General features: G+C 41.0%; 1 protein-coding gene across 1 annotated transcript in view; it reads left to right on the top strand.

Moving 5' to 3' along the window:
- ABI1 (abl interactor 1) overlaps positions 1–16,407 on the top strand; it is a gene marked incomplete at its 3' end in the record, with an annotated part of 1,176,232 nt that overhangs the window by 262,103 nt on the left and 897,722 nt on the right. Inside the window, 1 exon segment of the mRNA XM_044064550.1 lies at positions 2,077–2,244. Coding sequence (XP_043920485.1) covers positions 2,077–2,244 — 168 coding nt within the window.

Raw genomic sequence — 16,407 nt, 5'->3', positions numbered from 1 at the left:
GAACCTGTATGTCCACTCCCATTTTAAGGAATGTAGAATGACGGGCAGACAAAGGAAAGCATGTGTATACATCCTCCACCTTCACTGGAGGCTGTACACTGTATTATTTTCTAAGTAATCTTTTAACGTCAGATGATGGTGGCGGTGTTCCTTAGGAGTCATTCCTGGACTCTTTTGTAATACCTTTATGATCACCGTATTTGGAACTCATAGTATGTGCTACACAAGTGTTGTAGGTGACAGCAAGGCTGTCAGTTTTTACTTGCCTTAATGAAGAGTTAGCAGTGCACAATTATTTATACAAGCTGTCTGCATGGTCAGTTGATATTCATAGCCTGTTTCAGCAGGAGATGTGGTACAGTGCATTTTGTTAAAAACAGTCTAGTATATCTTTGGGCTATCATTTACAAGATTGTTAGCATTATGGATGATTACAGGGATTTACTTGCCTTAGCTGATTACAGGTTTCCCTTTATATGTGAGATTTCCTGTTTCCAGAAGATGCCGTTTAATTATTAGGAATATATTTTTCTGAAGAAAGCAGCACTTGTTTTTTTTTCTACCGCTGTACCTTTTCTTGCGAGTCCCATTATTGAGTGCAGTACCTCCTACTGTGTGTACTCTGTCCATGGCAGCTGTATCCTAGTATTTTCTTTACTAAGAGAGTAAGTGGAGTCAGTTCCTTGGGTTATCTCCCCAGGAGATGGCAACAACTTTAACCGTACTGTTTACAATTTTCAACATTTTTAATGATAAAAATGTATATTTGCATGGGTTTCCATTTCCACAACCATGTGCATGATGCTATTCATTGTGTAGAATGTTATTTGAGAATCCATTAACTTGTGTTTAAAAGCAGCATGTTTTGATTGCAGAGCAGCAAAACTGTAGAACCTGCTGTTTAGCACTGAACTGTAACCGCTGCAAACAGATTTTAAAACAGACCCGATACCCTGACTAGTGATAAAAGTCTAACAGCAAAATCACAAGGATATAAGCTCTATGTTTATGTATTACTGACATTTTTTTCTTCATGTTTTTTCACTGTAGTATATGCTGCATGCAGTGCAAAAGCATTTTGGCCCCTATCAGTCAAGAATACAATAAATTTGTTTGGGTTCTGGCTAAATAAAAAGTTCATGAAGCTTTATAGCACTCAGTAATATGATTGGTACACTATACTCTCCTTTAGAGAGGTTCTGAGCTTTAAATTTTGTAACAAATATTTTCTTAGAATGAATTTTCTTGCATAGTATTGTTACTTTTAGTTCGTACCTGTAAGCAGTGGCTGTGTGATAGAGCAAATGCTGCTGATGGTTAAGTGTAGAGACGTATGTAATTAGTACTTGTATCAGTTTAATGTAGAAGTATAGTTGGTTGGCTGTTCAAAAATATGCCTGAGTCTTAATTTGCATTACTTAATTTGTAATGTGGTTTTTGTCTTTCTTATACCAAGTTTGATAGATTGGCGTGGGTGGGTGCATAGTACTTCAGACTAATTAGCTGGAGCACCTAAATATAATGTCATCACCTCCTGCATTCCCTGCACTGGTTCTGTGTCAGGTATAGTATTGTGGTTAAATTCTTGTGATGGTTTGTAAAGCTGTAGGTGACACAGGTTCCCCTTGTTTAAAGGAGCATCTTGTTCCTTCCCAGCCATCTCAGCATCTCTATTAGCGATCCCTAAGTTGAGGCTTCATTGCAACAGGGAAGAAAAAGAAATGTGCATCCTTTGCTGCTCCTGTGATGTTGTCATGGCACAGTCATATAGAACTTAGTGTCTTGGCAGCTACAGGAGTGTACTAATTCTGTGGGAGTACCTTAAAGTACACTTGCTGTGTGAGACCTTTATTAAGGACAGTTTTAGACTGTTTTCACTGGTCCAGAAATTTAAACCTGTTTGGTTTGTGTTTTATGCTCATTTTATTACTTGCATAGTTGTTACTGTCACACTGTATTATGCATTTTATTGTTTATTCTGTTTTGTAATGTGCCTAGTTGAACGGGCATCGTAAAAAAAATTGACTGATCAATGGTGTCTGCCCTTTTCCTTAACATGCGCATTCTCTTTTATAGGCACCAGATAAAAGGAAGGCCTTAGAGGAGACCAAAGCCTACACAACGCAGTCACTTGCTAGTGTTGCATACCAGATTAATGCCTTGGCTAACAATGTACTCCAGCTGTTGGATATTCAAGCATCCCAGCTACGGAGGATGGAATCCTCAATCAATCATATCTCACAGGTATAACTGCAGTCTTATAAACATGATTTCCCCTGATGTCCTAAAAGTCCAGCACTTGCTTTAGTCTGATAAACAATATAGAAGTAGCAGTTTTGTAATAATTAGCCTTATATACTTTGATACCACTGGAAGAGTCTTTTTGTTAATGCATTTTTAAGTGAGTGTGTGGCTTTTAACTGGCGGTATTTTGGATTACACTGGGGGAAAATTTGAACACTTCACTGCCTTAATTCCTTTGGGTTCCTTTTTTATTTGAGGAGAATGATCACCCTTAATAGTAAGAGTGGAGAGTACAGCCCTTTAAGTAAGTTTGCCAGTCAAAATGAAGATAACGGCAGTAAAAAGTAATTTTTAACCGTGTCTTATTTTCTTGTTTGCTTGCTTACCCTTGGATCTGTAGTGTAGTGGTGCACTCATCAGTGGAGGATGTTTGAATGTCATTCTTTTTTCACAAAAAGGTGTGCACAGGATGAGCAGTAGGACTGATAGTTTGATGTTTGGCAAGACTCCAGCGTTTGATTGCTTAGCCACTGAAGTTTTGTAGAGTCTGTTTTCTTTTTTATATACTTTGTAAAAGCCTTCCATTCCAGTCTTCCCAAGTGTGAATTTTGAGATCTAAATGTTGTTTAAAGAACTTTTCAGGTAATTATGTTGAACATTTAATGCCTGACCATTGTTGTGAGTTACTAGTGAACCCTTGTGTCAGAACATTTCTTGTTTAGTTGACTGATAACTTGTGTTCTTTCCTGACTGCTTTCATTCAGCAGCTGCGGACTTGGTGTAGTTTGACTGTTTAACTTTACTGACAACCACTGTGGTTCCTCTTGGGGTCCTATTTTTGGTACTGGGTTATCACTGTGAGGTGCTTAGTTTTCAGACTTCTGCTGTCACTTTTGCCATTTACTTTACTGGAGTTGGTGAATATGCTGTGTAAATGTAATATTTTAGTGGACCTTGATCATTTTCTTTAATGGTTTTCCCTTAAGTTTGAATAAACCATAAATCTGAATCTGTACTGGCACCTTTGTCTCAGTTAGACCTGAATCTCCTTCTCCATGCTTAAACAGGAACAGCAAAGCAGTCACTTTTATATGTACAGGCTAGCTGGGGCAATTTGGTTGACTTCACAGACTATGCATCATCTTCTGTTATGTTTTGCTAGTCATATTTCATAAACTTTAGCTAATTTGTAACTGTTCCTTGCTAAGGCTGAAGTCATTTTGTTGGAACTTTCTGATGGTTGCTTATGTGAACAGCGTATTTGACATAAAGTACTTAAGAATGTCATATTTCCTGAGAACATTTCTGAAAACTATTGAACACCTTGATACAGATTAAGTTGGAGTACTGTGATTACTGCTTTTCTGTGAAATGTTTGTTCTGTTCTTAAAAACATTGATTGTCAGATCCTAAACCATTTAGTCTTGGAGAAAATTAAGCAGTTGGTACTGTCCCTTTGTTCTCTTCCTTCCCTAGGCATTGTCATGTTTGTTCATTGGTAGACTGTACCCAGAGTATACACAGTAACTTGCTGCAATAACTTAATTCACCAGTTTTAAAAGTGAGAAGTATTTCTTTGTTCTTTTTGTTTTATTCCAGAAACAGCTCCATGTGTAGCCATCCAGGTGTCTGTTACAGCTTAAGCTATATCATGCCATTTTTCAATCTCTGTGGTAGTTATTAGACTCTTGGGACAGTGTTTAACTTCCTGCTTGTCCACTATGAATTATAACCTTACTTGGAGAACTTTGCCCTTGTATAAAATGGACAGAGGTTTTTTTTTGTGCCTGGATTAGGAGAGTATTCAGGAGAACGGAGATCAGATTTCCTTCTATTCCTATGTTGCAGTATTCTAGTTGTGGGATTTTCTGCCCTCAGGCGACTCGTACATCTGCTCCTGTACAAAAGCTTCAGCTTGGCTGTTGCAGCATGCGTGGGATGTCAGATGTAAGGCCATAAGTCAGGGGCCTTAAATGTGACGTCTGCCCACACAGTCCTCAGAAATTTTCAGCCACAGCCGATCTACGCATCATATGATCGCTCCTTCACAGATGTCGCATCAATAAAGCTAAGTAACCCATTGGGTTTCTGTTTTTCCTTGTTTTGCCGATTGTTATTGCTTAGGCTTAGTTGTTGTAGCCTTTAGCTGATGTCAGGTAAAAAGGGAAAGTGCCAGTGAGGGTGCCAGATACCCCGTAAAGACACCCATGATAGGTGTGTTTTTTGCTTAGGCCGGGAACACGACCATTCCTTCGGCTAAATTTGTCAGTCATTTGTGCCGAAGACCCTTTGCAGCAGTTTGGACGCTTTAAACCTCTACCTAGAAAACCAGTGCCTTAAACGGTTACCCCTTAGAATGGATCCCACATCGGAGGCCGTATCCGAACCTCTGCGCAAGAAGGCCAAGATGCCTAGGCCTTCCTCGCCTGCTGCTTATGTACGCGATGCCCCGCCAACTGTCAATCTAGGAGTTGAGGGTTTGGTGGATCAGTCAACTTCAGCGACGTCCTTTGAGTAAGCCATTGCACAGCTGACGACCGGCACGTCCTTGGAGCTTACCCAGACACCGACTACCATCGATGTTGAGGGGAAACCAGTTTCTGTGGTACCTCTGACTGGGATCCAGACTTCAGAAATGTTGACCTCAAACCTGACACCAGGCCGGTTCCTACTTACACCCCGGCCAAAAAGAAGCAGAAAACCAAGCATACCTCCTCCTCTACCGAAGCCATACCAGATTGGCAGGCCTTCACTTCCTCTCTCATGCAGGCCTTTATGGCCCTTAGGCCTTCAGCCTCAATCTCCACCACTGTGCCTTTACTGAGCCCTAGGCCTGCATCTGCCTCTTCCCTCCCACCCATGACTTCTCAATTTAGGGAGGAAGAGCATGATTCTTCCTTTTCTTCCTCAGAGGACTCTATTTCATATACATCCCAGATTGCTTCTCCCTAGGAGTATTATTCTCCTGATGAGGAATCTGTGGAAGGAGATTCTCCCCCTGAGGATATTACCTTTGGTGAGACCCATCACCAAAATGAAAGATTACTTCAAATGGGATACTTCCCAAATGACTGACACCTAAAAGAGGTACTTTGAGCTGCTTCGAGTAGAATCCCCCTCCCCTTTGGCTGTCACTCTGGTTCTACCTGCTTACTTGGATGCCTTTAATTCAGCTTCTAAGCCCTCAGAATCTCATCCTCCAGCCCCTAAGCACCCTGATCACTTCTGTAAAGTGCCAGAGGAGCAAATATTCCTAGTTAAACCACTCTTGGCGAACCCAACTGTAATTGCCACCACTCCTGATAAACAGTCTAGACTGCTTCCTTCCGTCTCCCTCCTACCCACAGATAAAGATAGCAAATGTATGGATAGGGTGGGAAAGAAGGTATACACATCCTCCACTTTGGCTTTCAAAGCCATAAATTATCAGACCCACATGACTAAGTATGCTGTAGACTTAGTGTCTCAAGCCTCCTCCATGCTGGCTTCTATTCCTGACAGTCCATTAAGGCTGATATTACCTCCAAACTGTCCTTGGCTCAGCAAGTAGCCAGGCACTCCATCAGATGCAGCTACGATGTTACAGAAGCATCTGCCCACTCTGCAGTATCTGCTTCTGTCCTCAGGAGATACCCCTGGCTGAGACTCCAGAATCTACCAGAAGACTTCAAGTCCAAGATCTTGCCTGATTCACAATTTCCTGTTTGGAAAACAATCTGCAGACCTCTTCAAGAATCTGCAGGTAAAAAGGAAAGAATTACAGGACATCAAGCATTTGCTGGTGTTCCCCATTCCCAAGTATTACAGGGACTACCCTCCTAAAACCACTTTTGTAAGGCGTAACCCTCCTCAGACAGCTGCTTCCTTTTCCAGATCTAGAAGTGGGGCAAGAAGACCTATCACGTCCAGACCTACTGCACCACCTCCTGAGCCCAGGCAATCTTTTCAGGACAGAGGAGGTCCCAATAATGTGTGACTGCCTTACCCACCTACCATTCTCTGCACGCCGTCCCCACCGTCTCCCCTTCTAGAAAGTCATCACCATAGACCAATAGGTCCTATCCATTATCCAAAAAGGGTACTTCCTGTCCTGGAAAGAAAAGCCACCCAGGAAAGGTATTACATTTCCCCCAAAAAAACAAATTCATCTCCTGCCACAAGTTTTGTCAGACCTGCTAAAGCTAAGCACCATAGAGCCTGTCCCCTCAGGACAGGAAGGAAAGGGATTCTACTCTTGTCTTTTCCTGGTCCCCAAAAAAGGTGGCCCATGGACACCCATCTTAGATCTCTCCTTTCTAAATCTATACCTACAGGTACCCTCCTTCAAAATGCTGCAACTCCCCACTCTGCTGCCTCTTATTCCAGCCAAGGCATTTATGGCCATCCTGGACCTAAAAGAAGCCTACCTACACATACCCATCAGGACTTCCCACAGACAATTCCTGCATTTCTCTGGCCCTTCCTCTTATTTCCAATTTACTGCCTTGTCCTTTGGTTTATCCATTGCCCCCCAGAGTGTTTACAAAGTGCCTAGCCCCAGCCATTGCCTTCTGCAGAACTCGGGGAATCCAGATATACCCATATCTGGATGACATCCTAATACTAGCAGAGTCCAAAGATACCCTCTCAAGACATCTGCACATCACCATGTCCCTTCTGCATCTAGGGTTCACAGTCAACCTCCCAAAGTCCTCCTTGAACCCAGGCCAGGACAAGATTTTCCTAGGCGGCAGAATCAGAATGGACAAAATGAAGGCCTTTCTCCCACAGGACAAGGTCCTATCCCTGACTTCCCACTTCAAGGAAATCCTTTACTCCCAGAAGGTGACGGCAAGGCAATTTCTTCGTCTCCTGGGCTTAATGGCAGCAACCATCCCCATGCTGCCACTGGCCAGAATACACATGTGCAAGCTACAGTGGTGACTCAAAAACATTTGGTCTCAACACTTACATCACTTAGAACAGGTTATTCCCCCTCCTTCCCTGTCTAAAGACAGAAATCAGATGGTGGAGCCAGCAAGTCCAACTAAACCTGGGACTCCCACTTCTTCCCCCCACGCTAACCCAAGCAATGCATACAGATGTCTCAGATTCAGGTTGGGGGGCGACACTGGCATTTTACAGGGTTCAAGAAAAGTGGCACCCTTCTCTACAGGCCGAGCACATCAGTGTCAGGGAAATGACAGCAGTCTTCCTAGCTCTAAAGACCTTTATTCCCCTTCTTGTACCAGGGGTGCTTCTTATAGTGACCGACAATACCACTGTTATGCGATACCTCAACAGACAGGGAGGAACAAAGGCCTATCAGCTGTACAGGCTAACCCTGTTGATATGGGACCTAGCCTCTCGCCACAACTTGGTCCTGCAAGCGAGCTATATCACTTCGCAGGACAACAAGCAAGCAGATCTCCTAAGCAGGACTTCCTCTCCACAGCACGAATGGATGCTGGACAGGGGCGGGGTCTTCCTAGACATAGTCCACCGGTGGGGTACTCCACAAATAGACTTGTTTGCTTCCCCCCAGAACAGGCAGCTGCAGACCTTCTGCTCAAAGACCTACTCCCCTCGAGCATGGAGTGGACGCTTTCAACATCTCTTGGGAGGGAAAGTTTCTTTATGCCTTCCTCCCTTTCCCAATGATTCAGAAAGTCCTCCTGAAAATCCAGAAGGACAAACCAAAAAGTCTTGTTAGTGACTCCCTACAGGCTAAGGCAGCACTGGTTCCCCCTACTTCACAATCTAGCTAAGGGCAATCACTACAAGTTACCCTACAAGGTGTACCTACTGAGACAAGGCAAAGGAACTCTCCTTCACCCACACTTGCAGATGTTATCCCTGACTCTGTGGGTGATAAACTTTTGATCCCCTTCAGACACCACTATTCAGAGGATGTGCTATCAGTCCTGAGGGAGGCAAGGAAACCTACCACTAGAAAATCTTACCTAGCTAAATGTGAAAGATTTACAAAGTGGTGTCTATACAAGGGAAGGGACCCTTGCTCTGCTGATGCCCCCCCCCATTGTCACTTATGTGTGTCAGTTGATTAAAAGCTGACTTTCCTACTCTTCAGTGAAACTACACCTTTCTGCTATATCAGCCTGCTTGCCTCTTGATCCCCCCTTGCTAGCCAGTCTAGACATAAAGCTCTTCCTTAAAGGGGTCTTACACATGAGACCACCAAAGAAACCTATCTCTCTGCCCTGGGACCTTAACTACATCCTGGAAAAACTTACCCAGCACCCTTTCAAACCATGTGGGACTTCTTCCCTACAGATGTATACATGGAAAACTGTCCTCCTGGTGGATATCCCTTCAGCCAGAAGGGTGTCAGAGTTGCAGGCCTTAATGGCCTGCCCCCCCCCCCCACACACACACACACACACACGCACACACACCACCTTCCACAAAGACAGAGTCACCTTGTGAACTAATCCCTTCTTTATGCCCGAGGTGGTCAATGACTTGTCTCTAAACCATCTGTCCATCTGCCCACTTTCTTCCCCTCCCCCACTAATGAAGGGGAGAGGATACTGCCCTCCCTGGATGTGCACAGGCAACTAAGATTCTGCCTGGACAAAACCAGAACCATTAGGAAATCTGTGCAACTCTTTGTCTCTTTCCAACCCAGAGCCCTGGGCAAGGCAGTCTCCAAACAAACCATCACATGCTGGATCAGGAAAACTATTTGTCTCTGTTATTCCCACCATGAAAAAAAAAACCCAGTGGGAGTAAAGGCCCATTCCACTAGGACTGTGGCTGCCTCCAAGGCTTTCATAAAGGGTCTGGACATGGCATCCATTATGGAAGCAGCCACATGGTCCACTATCCACACTTTCACCAAACATTACAAACGTGACCAAGGCTCCAGAGCATGGGCAGGATTCTCCAGAGCAATCCTACAAAGCTTTGTAGAATCCTCTTCAGCATCCGCCACCCTCTCATCCATCTAAGCTGTGATATTCTTCCACAACTAGAATACTGCAACATAGGAATAGAAGGACATAGAATAGTTGTGTAAAATCTTACCATAACCGTAGATGTCCTTCTCTTCCATGTTGCAGTGTTCCTTCCCACTCACCATTACCCCCAATTCTTTCTCCTTTGGTCCCAGCTAATACCTGGACCTATGTATGCTACTGAAGGACACCAAGGTCACACATCTGTCGTCACTTGCATTCCTCCTGCTGGGCCTTCTTCTCTACCTGCTGGCTTTCAAGTTCTGGTGATTGTGCGTGCAGACGTCACATTTAAGGCCCCCGGTTTATGGCTTTACGTCTGACATCCCACGCACGCTGGAACAGCCAAGCAGAAGCCTTTGTATAGGAGCCGACGTACGAGTTGCCTGAGGGCAGGAAATCCCATGACTAGAATACTGCAACATGGAAGAGAAGGACATCTATGGTTATGGTAAGATTTTACACAACTATTCTTTTCTGTTAGTGCTATGAGTTTCTAGTTGAACAACAGCAGTACTACAAAAATAAGAGCGTGCAGTATTTATTTAAGTCTTATAACATACAAATCTGTTTTCACTTTAAAATATTAGAGGGCTAGCTTATTGAGAAAAATACTGTGCAGTATTGGAAGGATTTTAGCAAGTAGTGTATCCCTTTTGTGAAATGACTCCAAACTTGATGTTATACTCACTTACCTAACACCACTTAACTGGTGTTATAGTTTCCTTTACTGGACTGTAATGTTTGTTGAAATCAGAATGACGAGGTTCATCACGTATCTTTGGCTGGGAATACATTAAGTCTGTTTGGGACCATTAAAGAAATAACTTGCAAGGAGCAAAGTTATTAAAGACTACATTAAATTGGTGTATGGTTCTTTTGGGGGAGTGGGTTTTTGAAATAATTTGAACCAAAGTACAGGTGTAGACTGCTTATTGTGTTTTGAGTTGCTCAGTCTTGAACATTACAAAAGTAACTATTATACATTATATAAATGCTGATACTAACACATTTACAAATACTGTCAAGTTAATGTAAAATAAAAAGTGTATTTAGATATTGGAAATAAATGTGGAGATTAGTGACTCTGCTTTATTCTTGGTCTTTTACCCATTTTCCATTTTATTGTTCAGTTAGGAGTATGCATTCTGTGCGGAAATATTGCTATAATTTTATAGTTCCATAAATGTTTCAGTTGCTGTCTTCATTTGAGTGATAGGTTGTTGGTTGTTTTGCTTTTTTTGTATTATTTGTGTATATTGTTATTTATTTTTTCAAAAAATTTATTTTCAAGTAAATATATTAAAATGAATTGATTAAAGAGAATTTTTATTCCATTTTCCATTTTAATTTACGTTACTGTACACCTACAAAAGTGCTATTGTATAAAGATAAATGTCAGTCAGAATTTGCTTGAATGTACAACAGATATTCAGCCTCAGACTCTCCTTGCTTTCCATTTATTCTAACCATAAATATCACATGTCTTGCCTCCACCTTCCACTGGGGCAAAATGTTGTACCTGCACACCAACCTGTCATGAAAGACGTTCTGTATTTTAGTTGAGAACTAACAACTGTCCCTCTCCTGGCAACCATTTTTCCTCCCTTTTAACTAAATCATTTCACTTCCCCTAGTCTGTATAATTAAAACTGTATTCTTCAATAAATATATGAAAAAGTCAACCCTCCCAACAGATATATTAATTAAATGGCATGATTACTGTTGATGCATAACGCTTTTGGGAATTTAAAAGGGCATTCTTCTTTTTACTCCCTGATCCACATAACCATCTCTTTTTTGTTTTAGAAATCATTGCATACCTTGCTCAAGTAGGTAGTGCAAAAATAGGGCAGTCAGCAAAAACATATGGAGTATACCTGAAGTATGGATTCAATTCTTAGAATGGCATCGCTTTTGCTCGTGTGTATTGAAAAAAAGGCTGAATCAAGTTTCAGAAATACCAGTCATGCTTTCCATATCACAGTCCTTATTTTCTTACTCACCCCTTCAAAATCTCATTCAAGTAGTCTATAGATCTAGCCTACAGAACCACTGTTAGCAAAATGTTCCCATAACTGCTTGAAAGACCATTATTACAATGATAACCCCTAGTAAAATATGTCTCTTTTTACTTCCAAGGCATCGGGGATTAATTTGTTGACAAAGTACAGAAAATAAGTAAATTGTTGTTTTCTGCTCATGTCAGAAGTCCTATGATATGAATGTTAGAGCAGATGTCCCCAGTTAATTGTTCTTGGAATAAAAAAATCTTATTCTTGGACCTGTAAAGGAGATACCACCTGTAATGCTAAGTAATGCAGTTTGTTTTTAACAATGCTGTCTTGTAAAACCCATTATATTTTAGTCATTCTGTGTAGTCCAGATGCTAAAGTTAAAGCATACACTTCAGTCTTAACAGTGTTATCTTGTAGATTAAATATGTCCTTATTGATTATAGCCATCTTCTGTGAGACCAGTAGTGGTCATCATGAAAGTTTGAATTTGCCCACACCTGGGTCTTTAAGTTCTATGTCAGTAATTTCTAAGTAAGGATTTTTGAACGACCAGGAACCTTTATATCATGTAAATGCCATAATTCAACCAGAAATGCAAAATAGTAGCCTTCTGTACTGATTGATGAATTACTGAAAACTCCGACTGAAAAAGGGAAGTATTGTAAAATAACAAAAAAAGTAAATCAGACTCGACCAACCCACATTCTGGCCAGGCAAGACAGCATGCTGCAGACAATCTGAAGACATCTTGGACAAGTCCAGCAGAAAGGAAAGTGAACTTCTGTCCACTGTAGTGGAGATGTGTGACACAGTGGACTTGGGAAACCATTACACATGCACCACATACAGAGATGCAAAATCAAAAAATACATGTACGAGTATGCACACGTTTTACTTTATTTTGCAACATGTCTGCAGAAAGACCACTTTCATTGTCAAAATCTACATGCATACATACATCATTTATTACAGATTGTAATTCATAACTGTTTTCACTTGCTCATATTGTTGCTGTAGCCATTCTAAAACAGGATTGAGTTACAAGTGAAATTATGTCAAGAATATTATGATGTGTACTTGTGTATTGGTAAAAATCCGTGGTGGTGCAGTGGTAGCATTGTTACCTCATAGCAAGAGGTTCTCCCGTTCGATTCTCGACTGGAGTTCGGGGAGTGCCTTCTGTGTGGAGTCTGCATTTCCTCCCTACGGTTGGATGGGCATTCGAAAGACATGCGTAAATGGGTGTGCCTTCGTTGAAGGTTGGACGTCGAGCTGGCACCTCGACATTCGTTATAAAAATCTACTGCCAATCATTAGCAGACCGGAGTTCCGCTGTGGCGACCCCTAACCGGGAAAAGCCGAAAGACGACCAAGCACCACTTGTGTATTGGTAAAAATCTCCTTGATAAGTTGATGGGCAAGTTTGAGTCCAAAAATATATTAAAATTCAGTGACCCAGTGCAGAAGTCTAGGGGAGAAGTGCTAGTTACAGGTTTTGTTTTAATAACGGTCATGCCTTAAAGTATTAAGCGAAAAGCACTTAACTTGTTTGTTGTTTTACGGATCCCCATGATGCAAAAGTACTGCATGAAAGTGCAGTCTTTAAACAGAGTACTGTACTCGTAGTGATCCCTGCCTTATTGGTTGAACTGTGAACACTTAAGTGAGGTGTCAGTAACAAGTAACGGTCATTAAAACATCAATTGTTAAACATAACATAAGTATGAGTTGTGTAACTTTTTGTTTCGGTTTTTTGCAATGTTTTGAAGTTTTAATCTTGCTTTAGTTACGCATTTTGTACTGCTATTAAGGTATTGCCACCTTTCATGGCTTTGCTCCTTTCTTTGCCATATTACCTCATTCTTCTACTGTGTGTGACTGTGGCAAACAAGTCACTCCTACAGACAACCACAGCAGGTGTGCATGTTCAAGTTGACAACATTTGTATGAGCCCTTTGAGTTTTGTAATAAATTCAGTGGAGTGACTTCAACGAGACAAAGGAAACAGGTGTGCGACTTTCCTAGAGTGCCATGGTAAGCAAAAGTCTCAGTTATTCCTTCTTGGTGCTGTTGTCATATAACATGGGAGTGGACGTCTCCAACTTCTCCTCAGTCTATTGCTCCTGTTAGCTGTCCAGTGTAACTTTGCTCATCTAGATCTGCTTAGCCTGCTAAGATACCTTTTTTGTCAAATTGGCCAAGTCTGTTAAACAGTCTACCTTTAAAGCTAAATGCACTAATTTGGTTAAGATCAAAACAACGCCTTTCTTGGTACAGGTGTTAAGTAACAGGAATAGAGGTTCCCCATCACCACTCTTTGGCCTTAAAAGTTGTGGTGAGTTCTGTTTTGGGACCTGTCACTCCTACATTGTCCTTGCATACTCATTCTTGAGAGGCATTTTTTTAAATCTTTATTAAATCGGGATTCACTAAATGACATAACTGTGCATATATTATGAGAAAAGAAAACAAACAGTAGTGATGTTCTCATTATTTTCATGCAGTATACACATTTCCTTTTCCGCATTGGTCATTCGTTCCCGCATTACATAAATTGCTCACTTCCTGCCTGCCTTTAAAACTTGGTCATCCTTCTCAACATTGTGTTGCATATATTTTCCCCACAAATTCCATTTATTTCTGTGTAATTTACTCCTGCCATTTACTAGAGATCCTACCGCCAGTTCTTTTTCTTTTTTCTTTCTTCTTTCTCTCCTTTACAGTGTTCAGTGCTTCAGTTACAGCTGATTTAGATTTAGATTTCCATTTTCTAGTAATTACTTTTTTTGGTAGCCAGTAGCATTAAACTTAGTAAGGCTTACAGTGTCTTGGTGATTCAGAAACTGTGTCCTTGCTCAAAAGAATCATTTCCTTAGTTACAATCATTTGCACCTGGATCATTTCTGACAAAATACTCTGTAGGAAATTTTTTTAAAAATCTACCAGCTCATTACAGTCTCAGAAAATGTGTTCCCAATTTTCTCCCTTACCCTCACACCTTCCAAAAATTGCAATCTACCTGAGGTAGATTTCTTTGAAGTATGTTTGTTCTTCAGCTCATGTTCTCAACCTCTTGGTCTCTCTCTTTTTCACTCGTACACACACACTACATTTTTTCCCTTCTTAAATGTAATGTGTCTTTTTAAGCCATGCTTTATGACAAGTTACACAGCAAGTCCTTGTAATTACTTAATGCAATTGCTATATTTTATTTGTTTTGTTTTTTGTCGACTTTAAAATTTTACAGTCTCTCTGAAGAGCAAAGCCACATTTAGCGAGCATAAAACTTGGGCAATATCTTTACATTAAAGCTCTACTGGAGAACGTTTGATCTTGATCTCCTGTATAATACTGATGTACCATTTTGCTCATTATGTTGGGTATGTAATCATGTTACAGTGGTTATTTTTTTAAACTAGCTTTTTTTGAATCATTACATTTTAAAATCTGACATGGCACCAATACATTAATAGAAAAAGAAGCAAACCATAATAACGTTTTCCATTGCTATTTTCAGGTATAATACATGTTTTCTTTTTTAACAGTTTTTGTTTATTCAGGCATTACACACATTTCTCAGTTCCTGCATTCCCTTTTACTTCACTCGTCCTGAGTGGTGTTCTGCATGTATTGTTCCCACAAATTCCATTTATTTCTATGTAATTTGTGCCTTTGCTTTCTAAAGTTTACACCACCAGTTCTGTTACCCCTCTTCAGTATCCATTGCTTCAGTTACAGCTGGTTTACATTTTTATTTGTTTTCTAGTAATTGCTTTTCAGCAGTCTGTTCAATTCAGTAAAGTCTTACTGTGTTTCAGCAGTTGGATCCTGTATTCCAGCTGAAAAGAATCAGTATGACTGTAGGTAGTTTGGTTTATCACTAATCTGAGTGGAAGAAGATCCTACATGTGTTATGGGAAGTAGTGAGAGTGGTCACTCTCAATTGACAATTTTCTGATTGCCATGCACATTCCTGTGGTAGCCATCTCCTGAATATAGGTTCAGCTGTTGTATGTTGATGCCTTCCAAGTGGTCAGCCAGTTGGGACATTGTCAGATTGTTCCTGAAGTGGAGTTCCCAGTCTGTGATCTGTGTGCCTTTCTCAACAGTGCCAAATGTCAGATGTCTTTTTTTTTTTTTTTTTGCTGCTCCCTCTGACAAAGAGCGTACCTCTTTCGTACATATGTTTACAATGCATTACAAGCTTGATTGATTCTCTAAGTCTAAATCAGGCTTTGCTAGGACCGTTCTCCAGAGCCTTCTGGACCTTTCCTCTTCTACTTCCCAAATGTAGTAAGCTAGGGTAATCCACCCATATAGCTAGGTCTACTGTAGCAGTGATCAGTATGATGAGCATAGTACAGTTGTGTAAGTAGGCTTACCATAACAGTAGATAATTGAATGCCAGGGTTTGATTACTTATTTTCTCTTGTTCCTAACATTGTCCTTTTAAGGCTCAGCTTCCCTTTCTCTTTTGACATGAAATCTTTGAAGGGCTTGGCACCCAAACCTGTCTTTTTAGTCAGCCCAACTCTAGCCGACTAATGGTCTTGGAACACGAAAGGTGCTCTGAAGCCTTGGAAAGCTGGTCAGCTGTTGTATGCATGACATAAACCAACAAACCAAAAAACAAAGGGGATGGAGGGAAGGAGGGACCGGGTACTACAGCAGTAATCATTCAGATTTCAACATGTGTGATGTCAGAGCAGAGCTGCATTAATTTGGGACTAGTGTTTGTCATTTTATGCTTTTCCTGTGACTAATTTGCAGTTGTATATTGTGTGTAAAGTCTCACGAACAATGTTATAGTAAATTATAAATAAAATATAAGATAAGACATTGTGTTATATCTTATTTTTGATTTGTTTTGTGTTTACTTGCATCTCTGGGCTGAGCCTGATAGTAGACCAGTAGGATCAGTGCTCTATCTCTCGTAACAAATATGCATTTCTTCTAAGGTGGCATTCATCTAGAAGGCCAGCTTCCACAGGGCCTAGGTTATTTTAGTAGCCCAGTTTTGCCTCAGGCAGGTGTTGTTTCCAGCCTTAGGGCTAGAGAATCTCAATTCTAGCTTCTGCCTCTTCTTCTGGCAGGAAGCATCTGAACTTTCTGAACCTTCAGGCACTGATGTTAGTAGCTTTGTTGCTTCACTTCCACTAATGTCCAACAAACATTTGAGCAATGTGGTA

This window comes from Protopterus annectens, chromosome 3.part0 (genome assembly GCF_019279795.1).
Source record: "Protopterus annectens isolate FY-2018-M chromosome 3.part0, PAN1.0, whole genome shotgun sequence".
NCBI lineage: Eukaryota > Metazoa > Chordata > Ceratodontiformes > Protopteridae > Protopterus > Protopterus annectens.
Note: the sequence above shows the minus strand (reverse complement) of the source record. Positions and strands in the feature narration are given on the sequence as shown.